Below are 23,328 nucleotides of genomic sequence, written 5' to 3'. Positions count from 1 at the left end.
TGGTCAACATCCCTACAAGAGGTAACAACGTTCTTGACCTGTTCCTCACAAACATGCCTTCCCACGTACATAGTACAAAAACCCTACCTCCCTTAGGCTCCTCAGGTCATGACATAGTCTTTCATGAAATCAAAATTAACAGAGGGCGTCCACTTCAATCAAAGAGGGATATCCAATGTTATAATAGGGCAAACTGGAATTGTTTAAAAAATGACGTTAGTAAATATGCCAAGGTCTACAGTGAAACACACCACACTGATCCCAACAAAGCCTGGATTTCCTTCAAGGACGAACTAAACAACCTTTGTTCTATTCACATACCAACTAAAGTCACTAAAACACGTCGAGATCTACCATGGTTAAACATGTCCATTATTTGCAAAATTAGGGAACGTGATAGAACTTATTCAAACATTAAAAGGTCAAAGTCCCCATCAAATGATTTGGACAAAAAGCTCAAAGTACTTAAAAGTGAAATCCAAAGAGAAACTAGGAAAGCATACTGGCAATACCTAGACTCTGTCATTTTCAGCCAAGACTCCCAAAATGTGAAAAATAAAAAATTATACCAATATGTTAAAAGTAATAAAACTGAAAGCTGTGGTGTGGCACCCCTCAAATCAGAAGGTCAAACATTTACTGATCCAGTTGCAAAAGCAGATATCCTTAACTCCCAGTTTGAGTCTGCCTTCTCTCGGCCTCAGCCCCTTAGCTTATCCCAGACTTGCAAGCAGAAGCTTATTCCAAAACACCACCCATCTATGCCAGAAGTATCTATATCGGAAGATGGTGTGAAGAAACTTTTAAAAGACCTAAACCCAAATAAAGCTTCTGGTCCTGACCAAATATCCCCTAGGTTATTAAAAGAGTTCAATCAAGAGGTTACTCCCATACTGACCCACATCTTCCAGATCTTACTTAAAACAGGTATTGTCCCAGCAGACTGGAAGCATGCAATAATTGCACCAGTTTACAAAAAAGGCCCAAAATGCAAACCCAGCAATAACTATAGACCAATCTCCCTCACATGCATAGCGTCCAAATTGATGGAGCACATCTAAGTGTCCAATATTATGTCCTTTTATGATAAACACAACATCCTTAGCCCCTATCAACATGGTTTCAGGTCAAAACGGAGTTGTGAGTCCCAGCTAGTAAGCTTCTCCCAGGAAATTTATGACAATCTTGAAAGTGGCCAACAAACTGATGTCATAGTCATGCATTTCAGTAAGGCATTTGATAAGGTGGACCATCACAAACTTGTGAGTAAACTAGAAAGATTGGGTATAAGTTATGAGGTTACAAATTGGGTCCATTCCTTCCTTAAGTCACGCTCCCAGCAAGTTGTAGTTGAAGGTCAAAAATCAGGAATACTACCAGTTCTCTCAGGTGCCCCCAAGGCTCGGTATTATGTCCCTGCCTTTTCCTTTCTTACATAAATGACCACCCAGATAGTGTCAAAGGTAAGGTTAGACTCTTTGCAGATGATACTGTTGTCTACCTAACCATCAGATCTAAACAAGATGCCCAAACCCTCCAAGATGACCTTCATGCTTTAGAAAAATGGGAAAACGACTGGTCCATGGAGTTCAACCCTGACAAATGTGAAGTTCTCAGGATAACAAGAAAAAGAAACCCTGTAATATTTCCTTATACCCTCCATAACATCCAACTAACCTCACTCAACTCAAGAAGCAAATACTTAGGAGTCACTATTATTCAAGACCTTTCATGGACCAAACATATAAACAACATCACATCTAAAGCAAATAACTCCCTCAGATTCATTAGAAGAAATGTTAAAACTCCAAATACAAAGATAAAAGAAACTGCATATAAGACCTATATGTTAGACCTCAGGTTGAATATTGCTCCATAGTTTGGCATCCTTGGCAGAAATACTTAATTTATAAGATAGAGCAAGTACAAAGATCAGCTGCTAGATACATTTTTAATGATTATGACTATACAAGTAGTGTCTCAAAAATGATAAATGATCTTAATTTGCAAACTCTTGAACAGCGTCGAAACATCAATGCTGTAACCTACTTGTATAAAATCCAAAACAATATTGTCTTTGTTGACCACCAACACCTTACCAAAACAAGAAATCTGAACTACCTGATACCCTACTCGAGGACACAATATCATCAAAATTCTTTCTTTCCTAGGAGCATACGTCTTTGGAATAGCCTTCCCCTAACTGTTCAGTCTAGCCCCAGTTTAAACATCTTTACTGAGAGGCTTGACCCATTCTATAAATTCTAAACTTCACACTATGTCTTTTAAATTAATAGTCTTGTAGAACTTTTATTCTTTTAACTTTTTAATTTGCTTATAAATAAATTATTTTATTAACAGTTACCTGACTACGCGCCTGCTAGTCATTATCAGTATTGATTGTTAAGCAGTATGATGTAGATGTAGATGTTTTGTTTGGTTTTACATCTTTGGGTTCAATGAAGGAGAGTTCAGAAAGTATAACTCTTATTTGTTTATATATTATCATCTTTTGTCGGAAAATGCTATTTTAACGTGGTTGACATGTGACCAGCTATACTGTTTTGATTGATACAAGAAGTGTCATTTGAAAACTGTTTGTAATTATGCTTATTAGTTGATTAAATTGTTAAGTGCAGTAGTAATCGGATACGTAAATTTTGTATACCGGTGAGCAATCCTGAGATCCTCTTTGTTACTATGCAAATATTTGATTAAATAAAATACTACTAGTAAAGATTGACCTAACAATACATTCTCTTATACAGACCTGTCTTTTAATCCAGAACAAATCTCATTATTACCTTATGCCTTTTATAAATACTATAATTCCTTATAATTTACCCATTTCCCTGTGTATTTACCTGTTTACAACAGTTAGATCGAACTGCTGAAATCCTGTGCATGCGCAATGATGAAATGAAGGGTTGAACAGTCAGCATTTTATAACTGTTACACTCCTGTCCTAAGGCGCTAGTAACATAATCAAATATTTTTCACAATCATCCTATATTAGTCCAACTAATTGTACTGCGCAACAAGATATTGTGCTATTTTTCGTGACTGGGCAATATCTCGCCTCTACGGCCTATATATGAATATAAAGATATATCATTATATACATATATAGGCCGATTATGAAAAATATTTGATTATGTCATAATGTGACTAGCGCCTGTGCCCTGTCGATGTTAACAGATATTTCTGTTAACGCCGCCCGCCACCATTCAGTTATTGAAAGTCTTTAAGCTCATTGTAGGGTAGTGGTTTGTCTGCAGGATTCACAGTTGTAAACAATTAAAACAGTTGTAAAAATTTTATTTATTTTATTTGTGTGTTGTTGCAATATGTATTGTAGTTTGATTGCAAAGTATTAGGTAATAGAACAGTTATTTTATGGTTGATTGTTGAACAGTCAAAATTGTTGCCCCAAGGTATCAGGGATGACATTTGGAACTGTCGCTTCGGCCTCCAAATGTCATCTCAACAGTTTGATTGTTCCACAAACACCCATGAAATAAATGTATAGTGGCTTTGCAATGCATGTTATCCCTACAGTATCCCAGAACAACCAATAATAAATGGAAGGGGAAATGATGCTTCAAATCTATTTTAGGTGTTTATGCATCTATCCACATTTATTCATTTTATTGTTGGTACATGTAAATTTTCAACAAGTCTTGAGCTTGCTTAGAAAAAAAATAAAAACAATATGACCTACTCTGATTACATCTAGGAACATTTAAACCTAAAGTCAAACAGCTGGGTCAAACACCAGTGAATAAGAACAACCCTCGTATTCAGTACATTTGTACCAATATATTCAAATTTGTATCACTGTCAGAGGTTATGTACAAAATTCTTGATAAGCTCAGCCTCTTATTTTCTAAGGTCAATTTTAAACTTTAAATTGATATTTGTAAATTGTACAACTTGAAGTTGATATTTGTAAATTGTACATTTTAATCATTGTTTGATTTCAGACTAAATTATCTCTGACTGAAATGTGGCACTCATAATACAAGGAAAATGTTATGTTCACTCTGCTTGGGTAACAAGTTGGTAAAACAGCAGTATGTGAACCAAATTCTTCGGACATTGTATATGTCAAATCAGAAACAACAACAACAGCAACCTGAAAGGAGAATTAAACCATTCCCGGTTCTTGATGGAAATGTTGATTCCACTGATAAGAATTTTTTGAAGAACCTTGAAGTATCAAAGAGCTACGAGACTAGTTATTGTGAGATAGTAAGCAAGTCACAGCTTGGTGGAGGGGAGAAGGCAATTGCTAGACATGTGAAGCAGCATAAGAAACTACTAGCAGAGGACAGGGTTAAACTCTTGCTTGATGATTATACTGAGTTTCTAGAGTTGTCTCCTATTGCTGGACATGCTATGGAGTATGGAGATGTTGCTAGAGCTGGTATTCTTGGAGGTATTGTTTACTATAATAGAAAAAAGTCTTTACACAGAAAAATAAGTACTGGTATATGAATTTGAAAAAAATCTTCAATGAATTATAATAAGGAGTTCTATATCTCTACCTTTTATAATATACATGGATATAAAGAATATTTAAGAAATGTTTTGCCTAGAAAAACTAATTAAAAAAATTTAAGATATGGTTCGCTTAGAAAAATAATGATTATTTCTGTGTTTCTGTTATATATTAAAGCTACATGCCTCCAGATGAGCTGAAATATTTCAATAGAATCAAAACCAAAAAAAGTACTAAGTTTTTAGGAAAAGTAAAAAGATTCAAGATTTAAGTAATAATTTACATGTTATTGTGATTAATGATTGACTTTTTAGTTCTATAACCATATTTCTACTGTGTTACTAACGCAGTAAAGGCTATTTTTTCATATTTTACCTCATTTTGGTAATTTAGGTGAGTTGTGGATGCTGTCTGTAATGTGAAAATTTATTGCGTTTGGTTACTTCACAATATTTTACTTTTTAATACATTTTCAAAATGTTTGTGAAAACAAGCATGAATCTGGAGGCATACTACTTTAAGTGCACTTACATGTGTATTTCTACTATGGAATTTAGCTACAGAAACTTATATGAGAGGAATATGCAGCAAAGTCTGAAGAAGTAAAAAAGTCTTAGTAAAAACATACTAGTTTCTATTGTATCTATTATTATAAATAAATTTGAGCCGCGTCACGACAAAACCAACTTCATGGGTTTGTGACCATCATGGATCCAGACCAGCCTGCGCAACCGCGCAGTCTGATCAGGATCCAGACTGTTCGCTTACAGACCCTATAGAGAAACTGATAGCGAACTGCATGGATCCTGATCAGACTGCGGGGATGCGCAGGCTGGTCTGGATCCATTCTGGTCGCAAACCCATTATGTTGGTTTTGTCGTGACGCGGCTCATATGTGTTATTAATGTTGTATGAGTTTTGAAATATACATCACCTTACTAAACTGACATTTTCGTCTATAGTTGGAGAGATTTTTTTGAGATAATTGATTATAATTCAGTCACTATCAGTGATGCCACTACCTCATTGTTCCATCTTATGCCAGTATACTATCTAGTTATATCAAGACTTCTATTTTGATTTTAATTTTAAAATAAATTGTTTTCAATTTTCCAGTTCCTATGTGAAATTAGATATTTGAATTGTTCTTTTGTTAATTTGAGTTTTAATGAGACAGAGTAATAGACATATACTTGAAAGATTTATTTTATTTTAGGTATTGGTAAAATTCATGGGAAATACTGTATGATTATAGCAAATGATGGAACAGTTAAAGGTGGCACTGTATATCCAGTTACATTAAAGAAACAGTTGAGACTTCAGGAGATAGCTGAACAAAACAGGATACCTTGTATATATGCTGTAGATTCAGGTGGTGCCTTCCTTCCACTACAGGTAAACTCATATGTAGGGTGATGATTAAAAAAGAAAAACACATGTGTTTATATTACAATTATACCTTAAAAGTAATTATTCGCCATGAATCCATCACTCATTAGTATCAGTGCAAAGTGTATGTAAAGTCATGAATAGGAGTATGATAACTGTACAAAAAAAATTTTCTACAGTTCACACAGTTACATAATTAAAATTTATAGTATTTTCCTTAACTACTTATTATATGAAAAAATAAAATTTACAATGTTTACATTAAAAGCAATCATAATACAAAATGTATTACATGAGCTATTTTTGAATCCTTGTACTTTAACATGATTATTTAGTGTATCACATTAGTATAATTTATAGCAAGAAGTTCTGGTATTGTCTTAAAAAAGTCTTCAAATTTTATAGTGACAGATCTGTATTAACTTTGTAAAAATTACCTGTCAAACTTGCAACAATGTTATGCATGTTTTGTTTACTTGTAATTGACAAATTATTTCAGAGTACCTAAAGTGTATGAAACATTGTAACTAAAAATAAAAATCTTTCTGCAGATTTATTTTTCATTTAAGAAAATTTCAGTTATCACATCATATGTCATAGTAAGTGTATAGAGAAAAAAAAATTGTTATTATGATAATAAATATTATTTTAATGTACTTTTGTGTGTTTATTTACAGTCAGAAATATTTCTTCCTGGTGGACGGACATTCTACAATGAAGCTGTGATGTCATCTATGGGAATACCACAGGTACATTAAACTTTATCAAGAAATAACTTCTGTCCATGACAGTGGTCTTCTTAGTCACCAGAGCACATCGTTCACTGTCTGGCTTTTATCTATATATCATGAAATGTGGTAACTAAAGTCACTGGTCTTTTCCCTTATATAAACGAAGGAATCATTGAATGTTTTTCAGAGAAAATGTCTGATTTTGATGAAGTAAAATAGAAAAATTCATTGGTAACTGACTATCAAGATTTTCATAAAACATAATGACAAAAGTTAAAATCCTGTACCCTGCATTTTGCAAACTATGGTCTGCAATTTGCCATCACAAAGTTTTGTGTGTGGATAAACCTTTCACAATGAATAATCCTGAACTTTATTTATTTACAAATCTATGACTTTCAAATATTTAGCTTCAGTCTAAAAGTTTGAACCACCTTTTCATTTGTTGTGTTAAATGAAAATGTGACCCCAAATGTTACCCATTATTTTACTTCAGTATGAAAAAAACAACAATCTTTTCTAGCTGTTGATCTCCTTTTTATTAGCAGTTTTGGGAGTCTTTACAAAATTATCCAATCCATTGTCCCAGGGATCAAAAATAGTCAACATTTTTTGTCTACTTTCATTTAACCAAAATGTGCAATGTAGTCCCATGTGGGCCTCTTGTTAATTTATCTGATGTAATTGAAAACTTTTAAGTCTTTAAATTGAATTCACCAGAAGAACCTTATGTTTTTAATAGCCATGAGACAAATTTTACTTTAATTGAAATTTAGTAATTTAGTGACTTTACGAGCTTGAGTCATAATAAGTTTCTATACAAGCCAGTCTGTTTTAAAACAAATCCATGTGGTAAATTCAGGCACAGTAGTTGCAAGAAAAATATCAGTACTTGTATTTTAAAATTTATTTTGCTAACAATGAAATTATCCACAGTGGAACTCCTCAAGTAATCTGTTTATTCTTCTTTTCTCTGTTTGTAGATAGCTATAGTAGTAGGGAATTGTACAGCAGGGGGAGCATATGTACCAACTATGGCTGAGGAGGCTGTCATTGTACACAGAATAGGTACTATATTTCTAGGAGGTCCACCCCTTGTACAGGCAGCCACTGGCGAGATTATCTCAGCAGAGGATCTAGGTGGAGCCACCATGCATTGCAGGTACGTAAATGTGTAAAAACAAAGACATTATACCATTTACTCAAAAGATTGAAATGGTGCTCTTGTGAAAACATATTAAAATATCTTGTTTATTAAATGTATTCATCAGATTGTTGTCAGATAAAAGTGCATACATCTGCTGTCTATAGTTACAAAATTATTGTTTGAATTTTGAAAAAGAACAATTCAGAAATACCTGTGAAATGAATATGTCTGTATATTTTCTTAAGAGTGAATGGTGCATGTGTGAAATCATTGCCAAATAATTAAAACTCTACTTAAAATAGCAGCTTAATAATCTGTTGCAAACATTTTATTCTGTTCATATAAAATATTCCAACTCCAAGGAACTTACAATGTATGATAATTTCAACAACAAATTCAACAGTTCATTTCTTTATAATTATGCCCCTATTTCGAAGAAAAGGGGGTATATTGCTTTGCACTTGTCGGTCCGTCGGTCCGTAGACCAAATGGTTTCCGAGTGATAACTAAAGAACCCTTAGGCCTAGGAACTTCAAACTTGGTATGGTGATTGGTCATGACCAGTAGATGACCCCTATTGATTTTGGGGTCAAGGGGTCAAAGGTCAAGGTCACATTGACCTTGTAAGCAAAAACGGTTTCCGATCAATAACTAAAGAACCTTAAGCCCTATGAACTTCAAACTTGGTATGGTGATTGGTCATGATCAGTAGATGACACCTATTGATTTTGGGGTCAAGGGGTCAAAGGTCAAGGTCACATTGACCTCTTGAGTAAGAACGGTTTCCGAGTGATAACTGAAGAATTCTTAGGCCTAGAAACTTCAAACTTGGTATGGTGATTGGTCATGACCAGTAGATGACCCCTATTGATTTTGGGGTCAAGGGGTCAAAGGTCAAGGTCATATTGACCTTGTAAATAAAAAGGGTTTCCGATCAATAACTAAAGAACCTTAAGGCCTAGGAACTTCAAGCTTGGTATGGTGATTGGTCATGATCAGTAGATGACCCCTATTGATTTTGGGGTCAAGGGGTCAAAGGTCAAGGTCATATTGACCTCTTTTGTAAAAACCGTTTCTGATCAATAACAAAAGAACCCTGAGGCCTAGGGACTTCAAAATTGATATGGTGATTGGTCATGATCAGTAGATGACCCCTATTGATTTTGGGGTCAAGGGGTCAAAGGTCAAGGTCACATTGACCTCTTAGGTAAAAACTGTTTCTGATCAATAACTAAAGAACCCTTAGGCCTAGGAACTTCAAACTTGGTATGGTGATTGGTCATGACCAGCAGATGACCCCTATTGATTTTGGGGTTAAGGGGTCAAAGGGCAAGGTCACATTGACCTTGTAGGTAAAAATGCCTATACGATCAATAACTTAAGAACCCTTAGGCCTAGGAACTTCAAACTTGGTATGGTGATTGGTCATGACCAGCAGATGACCCCTATTGAGTTTTTAGTCAAGGGGTCAAAGGTCAAGGTCACATTGACCTTGTAAGTAAAAACTGTTTCTGATCAATAACTAAAGAACGCTTAGGCCTAGGAACTTCAAGCTTGGTATGGTGATTTGTCATGACCAGCAGATTACCCCTATTGATTTTGGGATCAATGGGTCAAAGGTCAAGGTCACATTGACCTTGTAAGTAAAAACAGTTTCTGATCAATAACTTAAGAATGCTTAGGCTTAGGAACTTCAAACTTGGCATTGTGATTGGTCATGACCAGCAGATGACCCCTATTGATTTTGGGGTCAATGGTCAAGGTCACATTGACCTTGTATGTTAAAACGGTTTCCGATCAATAATAAAAGAACCCTTAGGCCTAGGAACTTCAAACTTGGCATGGTGATTGGTCATGACCAGCAGATGACCCCTATTGATTTTGGGGTCAAGGGGTCAAAGGTCAAGGTCACATTGACGTTGTAGGTAAAAACGGTCAATTCACTAAAAACGCTTAGGCCTTGGAACTTCAAACTTTGTATGATGATTGGTTGTGACCAGCAGATGACCCCTATTGAGTTTTGGGTCAAGGGGTCAAAGGTCAAGGTCATGACCAGTAGATACTTGATAACCCTTATTAATTGTTTGATCACTTGGTCAGAAGTCATGCATAATAACCTTATCACATGACTAATTGGCTGCTGATAGGGGGCATACATGTTTTACAAACATATCTTGTTTATATTTAATGTTTGTGTCAATGTATGTGAACTTACTGAATCAATTAAGTGACTCAAGATACAGAAAGGCAGGGATATATTAGCCTAGTCTTGTATTGATGTTTACATGCTCACAGATTGACTACATTTTTTCAAGGGGTTTACATATTACAGCAGGGAAAGGGTTATGTTTTTAGATGTGACACAAAATTGAAAGAACATCAAAGCACTCAGCTATCTGATTTCTACACAATGCCTTCTTGTAAAAATCAGATAAGGGTTCATAACCTTGTGTTATGATACTCATTCTATAAAAGATATTTGTTTTCATCTTGAAAAAAGTGATAAATATTTAAAGTGAAATACATTTCAAAAGGACAGGAAGTATCTCATTTATTTTTGCTGAGCTATGTCCCTTATTCTTCTATTTCTTTTAGTTTCTATGTACACCTATTTGTTAAGGTACATTTCTCAAAAATTACCAAACATATTATTTTTAATGTAAAAATTCTTATCCACTTTTAAAATGGGAATGCATTTCTACAAGGGTCATGAGCCTGAAAGTAATTTTGACTTGAAATTTCTTTTCTTTTCTCAATAATTGTCAAAGAAATTCATTTTAGAATTAAACAAAAAGAAATAACAGACTGGCCAATCCCCCACAAAACTGGAGAAAAAGTACATTAAGAGGATGATCCTTTTGCACACAAAACAAAGGGCAGTAACTCAAAATTACAAAGTTTGTGTATGAGAGTTATATCCCCTGAAGTTTCAAGCTGGTAACTCTTATAAACCTTTTTAGTTATAGCCTAGACAAGAAATAAGACTTACAAATAAAACATGGAAAAAAATATTGAAAAAGGGCAATAAATATTAAATTATCATATAGAGAGTTGTCCTTCTTGTCATCTGCATTCCTTCTTTCCAATTCAGTTTCAAATTACATGTAATATCTCTAAAGCTTATGAGTTATGGTCTTAAGGTAGTACACCCCTAATGCACTGTCTCCACTTTGAAGAGTATTCAAATAGGCTAAAATCACTGTAAAGTGTATTGAAACTGAGGGGGCGTGGGTTCAAACCCCAGAAGGGGCAATTTTTTTCTTTCTTTTTTTTCTTTTTAACATTTTTTATTAATCTCTCAGACCACCTATGGAAGAAAAAAGTGTTTTAATTTAATTATATGATTATTGTAGGTATTTATTTACTAAATAATGCCAAATTTAATAGCAAATATGATACCAGATATTTTCAAAGTTTAATAAAATAAAAACTATACGGTAAAAGTATTTTATATTTTGCAAGATCAACCACTATACATTAAAGAAAATTTAGGCAAACTTTGAAAATAGCCCCTCATGTTGAAAAATTTTAGGGATATTTTAAATAAGGCTTTTTACAAAGGGAAATGGTCAAATTAGTGTTAAAAGTGGGTGGGGTAGGGTTACATTTTATACATATTAAAAACATTTCGTTTAAAACAATCATTTTGCTTGTTTAATTTGTTACCTAAATGTCATTATTTATTTCTTAACAATGGGCAAAAAGGAAAATATTTTTCATAATGATGATATTATAGATTATTTAGAGTTTCCTCATTTCTGAAAAAATCCCTTCTAATGGCAAAGTTTTAGTTCATTAAAATGTCCATAACTCATAAACCACACGGTAAATTTTGTTTAAATTTTGCATACAGGTGACATTTAAGGCAAATAACTGTCCTATGTTGTCAAATTTACAATTCCTTTTAGTGCCCATTAGGGGTGTACTACCTTAATAAAATTATGCAAGGAAAGAAGCAAACGGTCATAAATTAAAAAAGATTCAAAGTGTATTAAGCTAAATGTAATGAAATATTTTTATGAAGTTTATTAACTGTTACAGTAAAATCATATTGTTTCAAAATGTAGCAAACATCTAGAATTCACTAGGTTTTCTATGTAGAAAGTATGCTTCAGTCCAGAAACAGTGAAATATTAATATTATTTCTATGCATATACCGTTTTAAATGTCAAATACCTCATCAGAGAATAGAGTTTTTATTGATTTTTGTTTAACTATAATGTATCTTGTGAATTAATTTGTTTACTCAATAGCGGAATTGATATTAAAAGGAATTATATCAATACAATATATTAATGAATATAATGGGCCTATTATGGCAAAATGCTGAAAAATAATGTTGCATAATGGATTAACTTGACATTATAGATAAAAGCTTAAAGGCATTGATAAAATGATGTCAGAAAATAAATGAGGGGAACAATATTAACCCTTTCTGGGGGTGTTTTTATTGATATTAATGCCTGTGGGATGGTCGGCTGATTTTCGTGACAGTCCCGGATGTCCGGGACTTTATGACATGTATGATGTTATATGTGCATCATATATAGGTGTGTAGGGGTGTGTGGGACATATTTGTAAAATATACATAAGTTTAGACCAAGTATACATCTCTCTATAGTGAACATCAGGTATACAGAAAATTTGTATATTGGTCACTCTTGTACAGAATTAGTTTCAAATGATAGATGAATATTGTGTTATACTGCTGTAGTTTTAAGGAAAATAAAATTCCATTTTGAAGTATAAAAAGCCCTGTACATTCTTTATCAATGTGTTTTCCCTATAATTAAGCCATATGGATTTAATTAATGTTGCTTGCATTTCACCATTATATTATAGTGTTAGTGGCTGCACAGACTATTATGCTGCAGATGAGTATGAAGGGTTTCAAACTGGGCGTGACCTGGTAGAAACCCTTAATCTACCCAGCCATCCTGGTCCAACTAGAAACCCGGAAGAGCCTTTGTTTGATCCAGAGCAAATTCAAGGTCTTATACCAGCTCAACAACAAGAAACCATGGATATTAGAAAGGTGTGTTTGTTCTAAAATAGAAGACATTTATATGTTGTTATTAAGTACAAGAATCAAAGGCCATTTGTGTTACACATTTTTATGCTCCCCGAAAAATTTCGGGGGAGCATATAGTTGGGGCCTTGTCCGTCTGTCCGTCCTTTGTCTTGTTAACACTTTGAACTTTGTCTGGAACATTACTCTAAAACTATAAGAGATATCAAGATGAAACAATGTAGGTAGATTGATCTCATTGAGTAGGAGTGCAGTGCAAAAGAACCATAACTCTGTTTAGCTTCATTTTTGAATTATCTCCCCTTTTAGAAAAATCTTGTCCAGTACATAGCTGTAAAACTATAAGAGATATCAACATGAAACTTTGTAGGTAGATATATCTCAATGGGTAAATGTGCAGTGCACAAGAATCATAACTCTGCCTTGCCTAATTCTGGAGTTATTGCCCTTTGTTTATTTTTACTTTTTAAAATTTGTCTGGGAAATTACTCTAAAATTATAAGATATATCAACATGAAACTTTGTTGGTAGATTGATCTCATTGAGTAAAAGTGCAGTACAAAAAAAACATAACTCTGTTTTGCCCAATTTTTTTATAATCTCCCCTTTAAAAAATCTTGTACGGGAAATGACTCTAAAACTACAAGAGATATCAACATGAAACTTTGTAGGTAGATGGATCTCAATGGGTAGATGTGCAGTGCACAAGAACTTGAACTCCGCCTTGCCAAATTTGGTAGTAATTGCCTTTTGTTCATTTTTACATTTTGAAGTTGTCTGGGACATAACTCAGAAACCATAAGAGATATCAACAAGAAACTTTGTAGGTTGATAGAGCGCATTGATTAGAAGTGCAGTGCAAAGAACAGTTACTCTGCCTTGCCTAATTTTGGAATTATTGCACTTTGAACTTTTTCCAGGGACATAACTCTGAAACTTCAAGAGGTGTACTTTCCTGTGTCCAAAACCTATTCGGGGAGCATCACCCGGCTCAAACCGGGCTCTTGTTTCATTAAGTTTTGAAAAGTGTTTTAGTTGTTATAAAAACTAACAAAATTACATAAGAATGAACCTTTTCCTTAAAAAATGGATGCATTGCATACATATTTTTTGTTCATTATATTTGTCTAAAGCAGCATGCCTCTAGATTCATGATGATTTTCATGAAAATGTTGATATGTATTTAAAAGCAAAATATTGTCAAGTGAACAAAGAAAGTAATTTACACATTGCAAACAGTGCCTTAAATCTACGTAAATTACCCCCAATGAAGGTCAAAATATGCAAAAAATAGCCCTTACTGTGTTAGTTAAAGGCAATAGAATATGGTGAGAAATACAACAAAGTCAGACATTAATCGCACATTACAAGTAAATTATTATTGAATCTTGAGTCTTTTTACCTTTTTTAAAATCTTAGTGCATTTTTCTCAAGTATGATTTTCTTGAAATATTTTGGCTTATCTGAAGGCATGTAGCTTTAAGACTCGGTACTCAATACTTTAAAACACTCACATTACTATACATGTAGCTGTGATTGATAGATGTATGTTTATTGTATTAATGCAGGTCTTGTCAAGAATTGTTGATGGTAGCAGATTTAGCGAGTTTAAAGTCCAGTATGGTACAACATTAGTTACAGGATTTGCTCATGTTCAAGGGTGAGACATTGGTTTAGTTTATACAAATTTATTTTATTTTAGTTTTTGTTGGAAACTATATGTTTATTAAACCACTCATGAATCCATTCTTGAAACCAACAAGTACTATGCAATGAATGTAAAGTTTCTTGCTCAAGGAAACTCTTTTTGTTCTATATAATTGCAAATAAATCTTGTTAAAGGTAGTTTTTCATAAATAAAACTGTTTTATAACTTTTGTTCCATCATTATGCCTGATGAAGAGCCTGAATTGTCATAACGATTATAGTCCTACAAATATGACGTCGCTTTGAGATATTTTTCATGATTCATGATTATTATAATTAAATTCTCTTATTTAATGAAACTACTTATACAACAGATAAATATAAATGGCCGTCACACAGTGAAATCTGATTGGCTAATTCAGATGGAAGCATTTAAACGTGTCAAACGTTTCAAAGGAAATTTTTTTTAATGAAATATTTGCCTATGCACCGTCAGCATGTATGAATATAATTATTTTTTTGTTCAAAAATTTGTAATCAATCTGTAAAGCGCTTTGGCCCATAGGAAAAATAGATTGATGTTTGTATTGTATTTTAAATTGATAACTGCATTGTTTGAGATTTCTTGTTAATGATTGAGCATGAAATGGAAAGAAAATTTGATAAACTTGTGAATAAAGCTTGAAAGGCAAGACAATAAACATTTTTTTAATTTTTTATCATGCTTTATGTTTATGAGCAATAACTATTAGATGTCGGGCTTGACCGACATAATCTATAACAAACCAGTAACTTCTGATATATTGGACTAGCGACTAATATAGTCCTTGAAAATTGATAAAAAGTCCTTTTGGTCAAGTCCTGTTTGAAACATGTCATATATTCTAGCTAAATATGGTTATATTGTTCATTTTTTGTGCCCCTTCTAGGGGGTGGGGGGGGGTCATTTAGATTTACCCTTGTCCGTCCGTTCCCTTTTTGTGTCGCATAACTCAAAAAATATTTAACCTAGAGTCATGAAACTTTACTGGAATGTTGATCAGCATGTGTAGTTGTGCACCTGGGTATTTTTGTCAATACTAAACAAACTATATAAGTATGGTCAATTAACACGACATGTTTATTTCAATATTTTTGATACCAAAGTAACCCCTGTACTTTTGTACGGTGCAGAAATATGGGGAACACGTCGCCAAGAATCAATTGAAACTGTGCACAATTATGCCTGCAAAAGATATATGTGTGTGAAACAGAGAGCAAGCAATATGGCTGTCCTAGGTGATTGTGGAAGACACCCTCTGTACATAGCAGCAGCTAAAAAATGTATAAAGTACTGGTTAAAGATTGTTAAAATGAAAGATAATCGGCTAGTTAAAAAGTGTTATCTTATGCTTATGAATTTGGATGAAAAAGGTCAAAACAACTGGGCCACCGAAATTAAAAACTTACTTTTAAGAAACGGCTTTGGATACATATGGCAAAATCAGTGTGTTTCAAATGAAATTTTTTTTATACATACGTCCACACAAAGATTAAAAGACCAATTTCTCCAAGAATGGTCGTCAAAAATACACATTAGTTCAAAACTACAGTGTTATGCTAACTTTAAAACAAACTTTGGACACGAAAAATATTTGGAAATTGTTAAAATAAGAAAATTTAGAAGTGCCTTAGCCAAAGTAAGAATTTCAAATCATGCCTTAAATATAGAAAAAGGAAGATATAGAAACATTAATAGAGAAGAAAGAGTGTGCGAACTTTGTCAAGAAGACCAATGTATTGAAACAGAATATCACTTTGTTCTTGTCTGCAATTCATATAGCTCTCTAAGGAAGCTATATATTCCTAGAAAATATTGGGTTTCACCATCAATTAACAAGTTTAACATACTCATGAATACTGACTCAGAATCGCTGTTGTTAAATTTAGCTAAATTCATATTTTATGGTCTACAATATAGATCTGAACATATTGGTTAAATTAATTTCTACCAATATTTATGTGACATTTTACTTTTAAATGTAATGAAGTTAAACTCACATAACACATACTAAAATAGATACAAATTAAAGTGTCGGTTTCTTCATTTGAAGGAACATTTTTGCTTTATTTATACATTGTTAGCAAACGTGTGCAAATCATTAATGCCAATATGATTAAATTCTACATTAAGTCTATTATTGTTGATTCAAAATTTTTCAATGTATACATTTGAGTTTGCGATAAACTACGTTTTAGCATGTTTTGCCTTACATTTTGTTTCGGATAAGGTTAAACTGTTGAAAATGTATAAAATTAATTCTCAATTACAATTTCTATTTCAGACAAACTTTATAGAAAGATTTTTTTTCTATTAAAATAGCAGTGAATTTTGATGATATACATGTATTACTGTATTTGACTATTACCATAATACTTTAACACTGTTTTGTACATATGTAAACAAAAACTTGTAAACTATGTTTTGTTTTGGGCTGGTGGCCTATGAAGCAATAAAGATATTGTATTGTATTGTATTGTATTGTGTGCATATATTGAGTATTTTTAGAGTTATTGCCCTTGAATAAGTAAAAATTTTCAATGTTCAACTTGTGTCGCACGTAACTAAAAAAGTGTTTGACCTAGAGTCATGAAACCTTACAGGAATGTTGCTCAGCATGTGAAGTTGTGCTCCTGGGTATTTTCGTGTGAATAATTTTAGTATTATTAGAGTTATTGCCCTTGACTTAGTAAAAATTAACAATATTCAACTTGTGTTGCACGTAACTCAAAAAGTTTATGACCTGTAGGCCTGAAAGTTTACAAGAATGTTGGTCAGCATGGGTACTTATGCACCTTTGGGTTTTCTTTATTTAGTATTCGTACTTAATAAAAGATTTTTAGTTTTCAACTTCGGCACATGTAGCAAAAAAAATATTTGACCTAGAGACATAAGATTGACAGATCGGTGGAGTGTGGGGGCACCCGTGTCCTATGGACACATTTCTAGTTTAAAATGCAAAACATTTTTACTTTTATATAAATATCTGACTTGTGAACTGAGCAATATGTTCATTCATTTCAAATTATGATGTTATTTTTTGGTACAGGTATTTGGTGGGTATAATAGGGAACAATGGTGAAATAACAGATACAGCTGCAGCTAAAGGAGCTCATTTTGTCCAGATGTGTTCAGAACGTAACATTCCAATTGTTTTTCTACATAACACTGTCTCTCAATCCACAGATAACACATTTGGTAGGTTGAAAGATTAATAATTCTAACTGAACAAATTCTTTTGATGAAACTGTTGTTTGTTTTTTTAATCTCAGTTAAATTATGAAAAACAAAAATCATTTAAAATTTTTAACAATTAATTTAATAGTATCATACCATATCATTTCTAATCATGAATGGACTTCATTTAAAAACCTCATCCAGTGCTTTAAGTTTGGAAAACATATCATGTTTGAAATAATCAACCGAAAATAAAAAATGATTGGACCACATGTGATTTAATTTCAGTGTTGTTAAAATTTTATGTTGTGTGTCTTTAAATAGAATCATTGATTGCTGAATTTGTTTTGCAATCATTAATTAAATTACTCTTGGAAATTTTTCTTTTCCATAACTTTTGGAAATAATACAAATGTTTTTGTTTGTTTCAGGTTTAACAGGTGGTAATTTTGTTCGAGATCATGCTAAAATGATGGCAGCTGTAAGCTGTGCTAAAGTACCAAAGATCTCTATTGTGATTGGTAATAGTATTGGACCTTCAAATTTTCTGATGGTAAGTAGTTGGTAATTGCTTAAAAGGAATATAGATAGAAATATAAATCCACAGCCATGGATCTCAAGGATTGTAAAAAAGGCTCAGCCCCTTGTCAGTGTTTGATTAGGTTTCGTTTTTGATCATTAATTTCAGTACTTTCAAAGATTTTACATTTAAATTAAACTTCATATTTTGATTCATACAATCCCAAGGCATATCAATGGCGAATATATGCCCTTTTTCGACTTAGTTTTTTGCCATTGTTAACATTTTTGCTAAGTAAATTTATCAAAATTTATCAAAGATGTTTACTTTAATCTTGTTATACTTGTTCACTATTAAAATTTGAATGCATTGTATATTAATTTGGTCTCATTTATTCCAGTGTGGACGTTCATGTAGCCCTAATTTTATGTTTTCATGGCCAAATGCTGCAATAGGTATGATGAAAAGCTCCCAGATTGTGCAAGCAATAATGCAGGTAATATTTTCATGCCTCCTTTAACAGGAAAACTGTGTGTATTTTTTTCTCTTTGGTTGATCTGATAATAACTAGAGAATAGTTGCACCTAAAGAATTGTTGAATATTGCACATTTTTCCCTTCACTGGTTACCAAGTGGGCAACTGGGTTTTGCAAATAGGCTTTTTTACTGCATAATTTACAGATAAATATTGACCATTGTAATGTGACTTGATATTTTTGTGAACCTCTGATTACTATAAAACCAAATTAAAATTCTTACATTTGCTTAGTAAAGATTTCATGTTTGATCGAAGCATAAGTGAATGACTGAGATTTGACTCCGGTAATTTTGCTGTATTACATTTAACTATTATTATTTATGCAGGAAAAGTTTGATGGGAAAGATGTTGACAATACTGAGGAGAAAGCAGAATTGGAGGAGAAGTTAACACAGAAATATTCGCTGGAAACATCTGCCTTCTACATCAGTTCTCGTGTGTTAGACGATGGAATTATTCTTCCTCAGCATACCAGACAAGTATCTACTTTTCTGTTCATGTGTCATGTTAATGATGTTCTATATCATTTTGTATAAGAATCCAAACAAGGACTTTGGATTATTTCATGTGAGGAAGCTATCCAGCTAGATTACAGAACATTGGTGTTTCTACTCAGGTGCCTGTTCATACCTAACATAATGTACAGAAGGGAACCTAAGCTCTTCCTCCACTAGTAATGCTGAAACGTCGATATATGACCTATAAGTACTGTGTCATTGTGATGTAAAACCAAATCAAACAAACAAACAATACTTTTGTTTAAAGTCAAAAACATTATCATTGTCATATTACGTTAATTTTCATAATGTAAACAGTGTCCATCCATGTCCATGTCTGTAAATTGATTGCACATCATTTTGGATATAAGTTTCTTTTATCTAGGTTAAGACAAAATCTTTTTATACATAACCTGGAGAATCTGTTCTAGTTTCCCTTAAAGGTTAATATCCAACACTTCTTAGGATAAACTTGCTAGGTTATGCATATATTCCATTCTAATTGTTCTTTTTCAATCATGCTAGTATCAAATATAACACACTTAAAAGCTTGATATACATGAAGATTAATTTCTGTATACAATTTATGGATGCATTATACAATGTTTACTTTATTTATAGGTGATAGGAAGATGTCTTGACATAACAGCAGCATACCTTCCCCGACAACAGACTAACTATCCTGTGATACGAATGTAAACTGTGATATATATATTTCTGATACTGTAAGATAATGACATAGCAAATGATATTATTAGATGTAATTATTATATTTTAAAGCAGCATGCCTCCAGATTAATGCTATTTTTTAATATGAAAATGTAGTTTAAAGTAAAATAATGTGAAGTGAACAAAGAAAGTAATTTCTATGTTGCAAACAGCACTTATAATCTATGTTTGTTACTAAAAAATAGGTCAAAATAGGCCTTACTAAGTTAGTCAGGCAGTAGAAATATTGTGATAAATACTGCAAAATCCAAAAACAGTCATTAATCGCATATAACATGTAAACTATGGTTGAATCTTGAATGTTTTCTCTTTTCTCAAGTTTGATTTTCTTAAAATATTTTTGGCTCATCTGGAGGCGTGCATGCAGGTTTAAGCATAGGCATTGGTTTATCATTTTTAATGTCCATTTTCTCAGTAACTATCACAGGATTCACTCCAAAACTTGCTATACTTGTTCATAATGAAAAGGGTGATGCTATATAAGACAGATAATCTTAATTTCATTTTTTTTAAACTTTATTACCCTTTTTCAACTTAATCTCAGAAACTATCAAAATTGTTCACTTCAAACTTAAAATACTTAATTACTTTCAAATTTGGAATGCATTTCAAAAGGGAAATTGATCTTTAAAATCCATTATTTTGCTCAGTCATACCCCTTTTTCAACTTAGAATATTTCCTAGTGAAAGTGTTTGTTATAACTATGATAGATATTCAATTTAAACTTGTTTCCTATCAATTCTAAAGACATGCTTGATTTTTTTTTGTCTTTCATTAGCATAAAATGTTTTCCAAATTTTCTCAAAAACTGTAACAGATATTCACTTGAAACTTTTATAACACATGTTTACTACCAGCGTTGGAAGAAAGATAGTCATTATTTTCCTTTTTTAACTTATTTTCCTTTTTTTCAAAACCATTGGTAAATATTCACCTAAATCTTGAAATACTTTTAAGTCTTTTTCACTATTAAGTGCAGGTGATTTTGACTTGTAGAGTGACTCCCCCTTTCTTACTGTGCTTGTATCATACAAAACAGCACTGAGAAAAGTTGAGCATGCTGTTAGTGGACAGGTCTTGTCTATGTATATTTTAGCAACACAAATGACATATGAGTAAATGGAAATATTCTTGTTTTGGTTTTAACAATTGTCATTAAAGCAGTGTTACAGGAACAATATGTTCTTGTCTATGCCATGTCAAGTAATGAATGCAACAAATCAAGTTTGATATATCATAGGATATATACAAGAAATTAAACTTGTTTGGATCGCTTTATGGTTGCTTTTATTTGAATTATTAATTTTGATTTTTGTTACTGACTGATAAATCTTTGAGTAATGATATGAGTTTTAAATTTTCTGGCTGCATATGTTGGTTTATTTCCCACTATGCATACTGATGGCAATTTTAGAACGTGTAATCATAGAAGATATGTTTTAAGGGTAAAAAGCATATTTATTCTTGGAAATTACAAAGATGAGGATTTTTCTATAGACTATAAAAAATATTTAGAAGTTGTCTGATTAAATTGAAAAGACATAGAAAAGAGTATAATTGAAATACATGTATATTGACCTTCATATGTGAATTTTACTAATCATGTAGTACACAGTGTAACATAGTTCAACATGACATGATTTAATAAGATTGAATGTATACCTCTGTTGATGTTTTATTTTGGTCTTATGATCATGTATAATATAATGTGAAATTTAACATTTAAAAATCTTGAAATTTGTTAACCTATTTATTTACAGATGTATCCTTACACTGCCAGATTCTATTTCGTACCTTTGTAGTTTTAACTTTTTATATCAAGTTTAATATCAAATCTATTACTATGTATACAAATTTTGCTGTGTAAAGGCTATGACTGTTTAAATCAAATTATGAAATGGTTGATTAAATCATTAATATTGTGAGAAAGTATTTATATGTTTTACAATGATGTTACATTCTGTAATGAATTATACTCATGTTAATTGAGTTTTTTATCAACCTTATATTGACAATACTGTCCATTTAAACTTATAATTACTAGTATCATATTAACATTTTCTATCCAATCACAATCAATGTAAGTCATTTATCATTTCATATCTAATTTAGAATAAAACTATATTTATTTATGTGTGTTTTAATGTTATTCTTTACCGTAGAAGTAATAGAATAATTGTATACACATGCACTTTAAATAATATACTAGGTAACTGTGTGAAATCCAGACTTGCATTATGTTTGTCATAAAAGTCTGTCGTATAGGAACGTAGCTTGATATATATTTATGTGTAGGTCATAACACCTTGAAGATGTTGTTATGATCAATAAATCTTCCATGGCAGCCTGATTCATTCTTGCCAATTTACAGCTCTCAATATAAAGAATAGCTCATGTTATGAGCCGGTTTGTTTGAGATAAGCCGGTATCTTGAGCATTGAAAAGAGAAGACAATCTTTTATCACAGCAAAATTTTATACTATTTACCATGGACAGAAATAAGAGAAATATTATTCAAATTAATTGCTGGTTACTGTCTATTCAATTATTTCTGCAATCATGTGACAAAGTATGTTGGAACTGAAACATATATCGTATGTCCGAGTTTGAAACAAGACATTGTTGTCAGGTTTCTATTACTTTCTATAGGGCAAGAGTTACATAAATTGCAACTAGAATTCCTCATTCACACTAGTGAAAGAATGAAACACATGTAAGACATCTTAGATATGAAACATATTAAGTGACTACCATAAAGTCGGAATTTACTGTTCTATGAACAGCGTATAGTCTTTTCGATCGAACCAGTGTGCTGGATAGTAAATGAATGGTGTAATGTCCTCGATATGTTTGTGAAATTGAATCTTTCACACATAGAAATGTATACATGTGCCTACTCATGTCTTATAGGTGTCACAGATATCCGCATTGGGACACATCTGCGGATGTTGAATAAATTTCTTGAATGACATGAAAAGGCGTTCCTAGCCGAGTCGTCGGGGCCATTGTTAACCCTTACCATTGTAGTTTCGAATCTTTGGATTAAAAGACTTTTGATTCTGTCATGTGAGGAAGCTATCCAGTTAGTTTTCGGAACATCAGTGGTCGTACTTGGGTGCCCGCTCGTGACTGAAATAATGCACGGAGAGACTGCTGAGATCTTCCTCTACCAGTAAAGCATGAACAGTGTTGATGCGACATAAACCCGACTTAAATTAATTTACATCAGTTACTTTCATTAAGAATGTTTTATTCTCATGTCCGTTGCTGTATTCTTTTTTAATTCTGTCTATTTTCCATTACACTGTTTGACATTTAACAAAATATTTTGTAATTACATTATCTGTATATATATATATATATATATATATATATATATATA

The 23,328-nt window shown here is 32.4% G+C and overlaps 1 protein-coding gene across 2 annotated transcripts; it reads left to right on the top strand.

Annotated features, from left to right (window-relative positions):
• The first annotated feature begins 2,430 nt into the window (after nucleotides 1–2,430).
• On the top strand, nucleotides 2,431–22,078 carry LOC132743415 (methylcrotonoyl-CoA carboxylase beta chain, mitochondrial-like). Of its 2 annotated transcripts, none has more exons than XM_060731937.1 (12): nucleotides 2,431–2,478; nucleotides 3,984–4,438; nucleotides 5,718–5,896; nucleotides 6,568–6,639; nucleotides 7,605–7,783; nucleotides 12,611–12,803; nucleotides 14,366–14,457; nucleotides 17,534–17,682; nucleotides 18,093–18,214; nucleotides 18,582–18,677; nucleotides 19,046–19,198; nucleotides 19,838–22,078. In XM_060731937.1, exons 2-12 carry the CDS (start codon nucleotides 4,030–4,032, stop codon nucleotides 19,913–19,915), a joined length of 1,722 nt encoding a protein of 573 aa, XP_060587920.1. In that variant the 5' UTR covers nucleotides 2,431–2,478; nucleotides 3,984–4,029; the 3' UTR covers nucleotides 19,916–22,078. The 2 variants fall into 2 exon arrangements, with proteins under 2 accessions (XP_060587920.1, XP_060587919.1); XM_060731936.1 differs by lacking the exon at nucleotides 2,431–2,478 and adding an exon at nucleotides 2,534–2,670.
• The last annotated feature ends 1,250 nt before the right edge of the window (nucleotides 22,079–23,328 follow it).

Source organism: Ruditapes philippinarum, unplaced genomic scaffold (genome assembly GCF_026571515.1).
Source record: "Ruditapes philippinarum isolate M1 unplaced genomic scaffold, ASM2657151v2 ctg8501_1_1_1_1, whole genome shotgun sequence".
In the NCBI taxonomy this organism is placed as follows: Eukaryota; Metazoa; Mollusca; class Bivalvia; order Venerida; family Veneridae; genus Ruditapes; species Ruditapes philippinarum.
This window is presented reverse-complemented; position numbering and strand designations above follow the sequence as displayed.

Excerpts from the sequence above, each read along its gene's own strand:
- LOC132743415 (XM_060731937.1), top strand. The coding sequence starts at position 4,030 with ATGTTATGTTCACTCTGCTTGGGTAACAAGTTGGTAAAACAGCAGTAT. Across the intron at positions 5,897-6,567 it reads GTGCCTTCCTTCCACTACAG|TCAGAAATATTTCTTCCTGG; the intron begins GTAAACTCATAT and ends GTTTATTTACAG. Across the intron at positions 17,683-18,092 it reads ATCCACAGATAACACATTTG|GTTTAACAGGTGGTAATTTT; the intron begins GTAGGTTGAAAG and ends TGTTTGTTTCAG.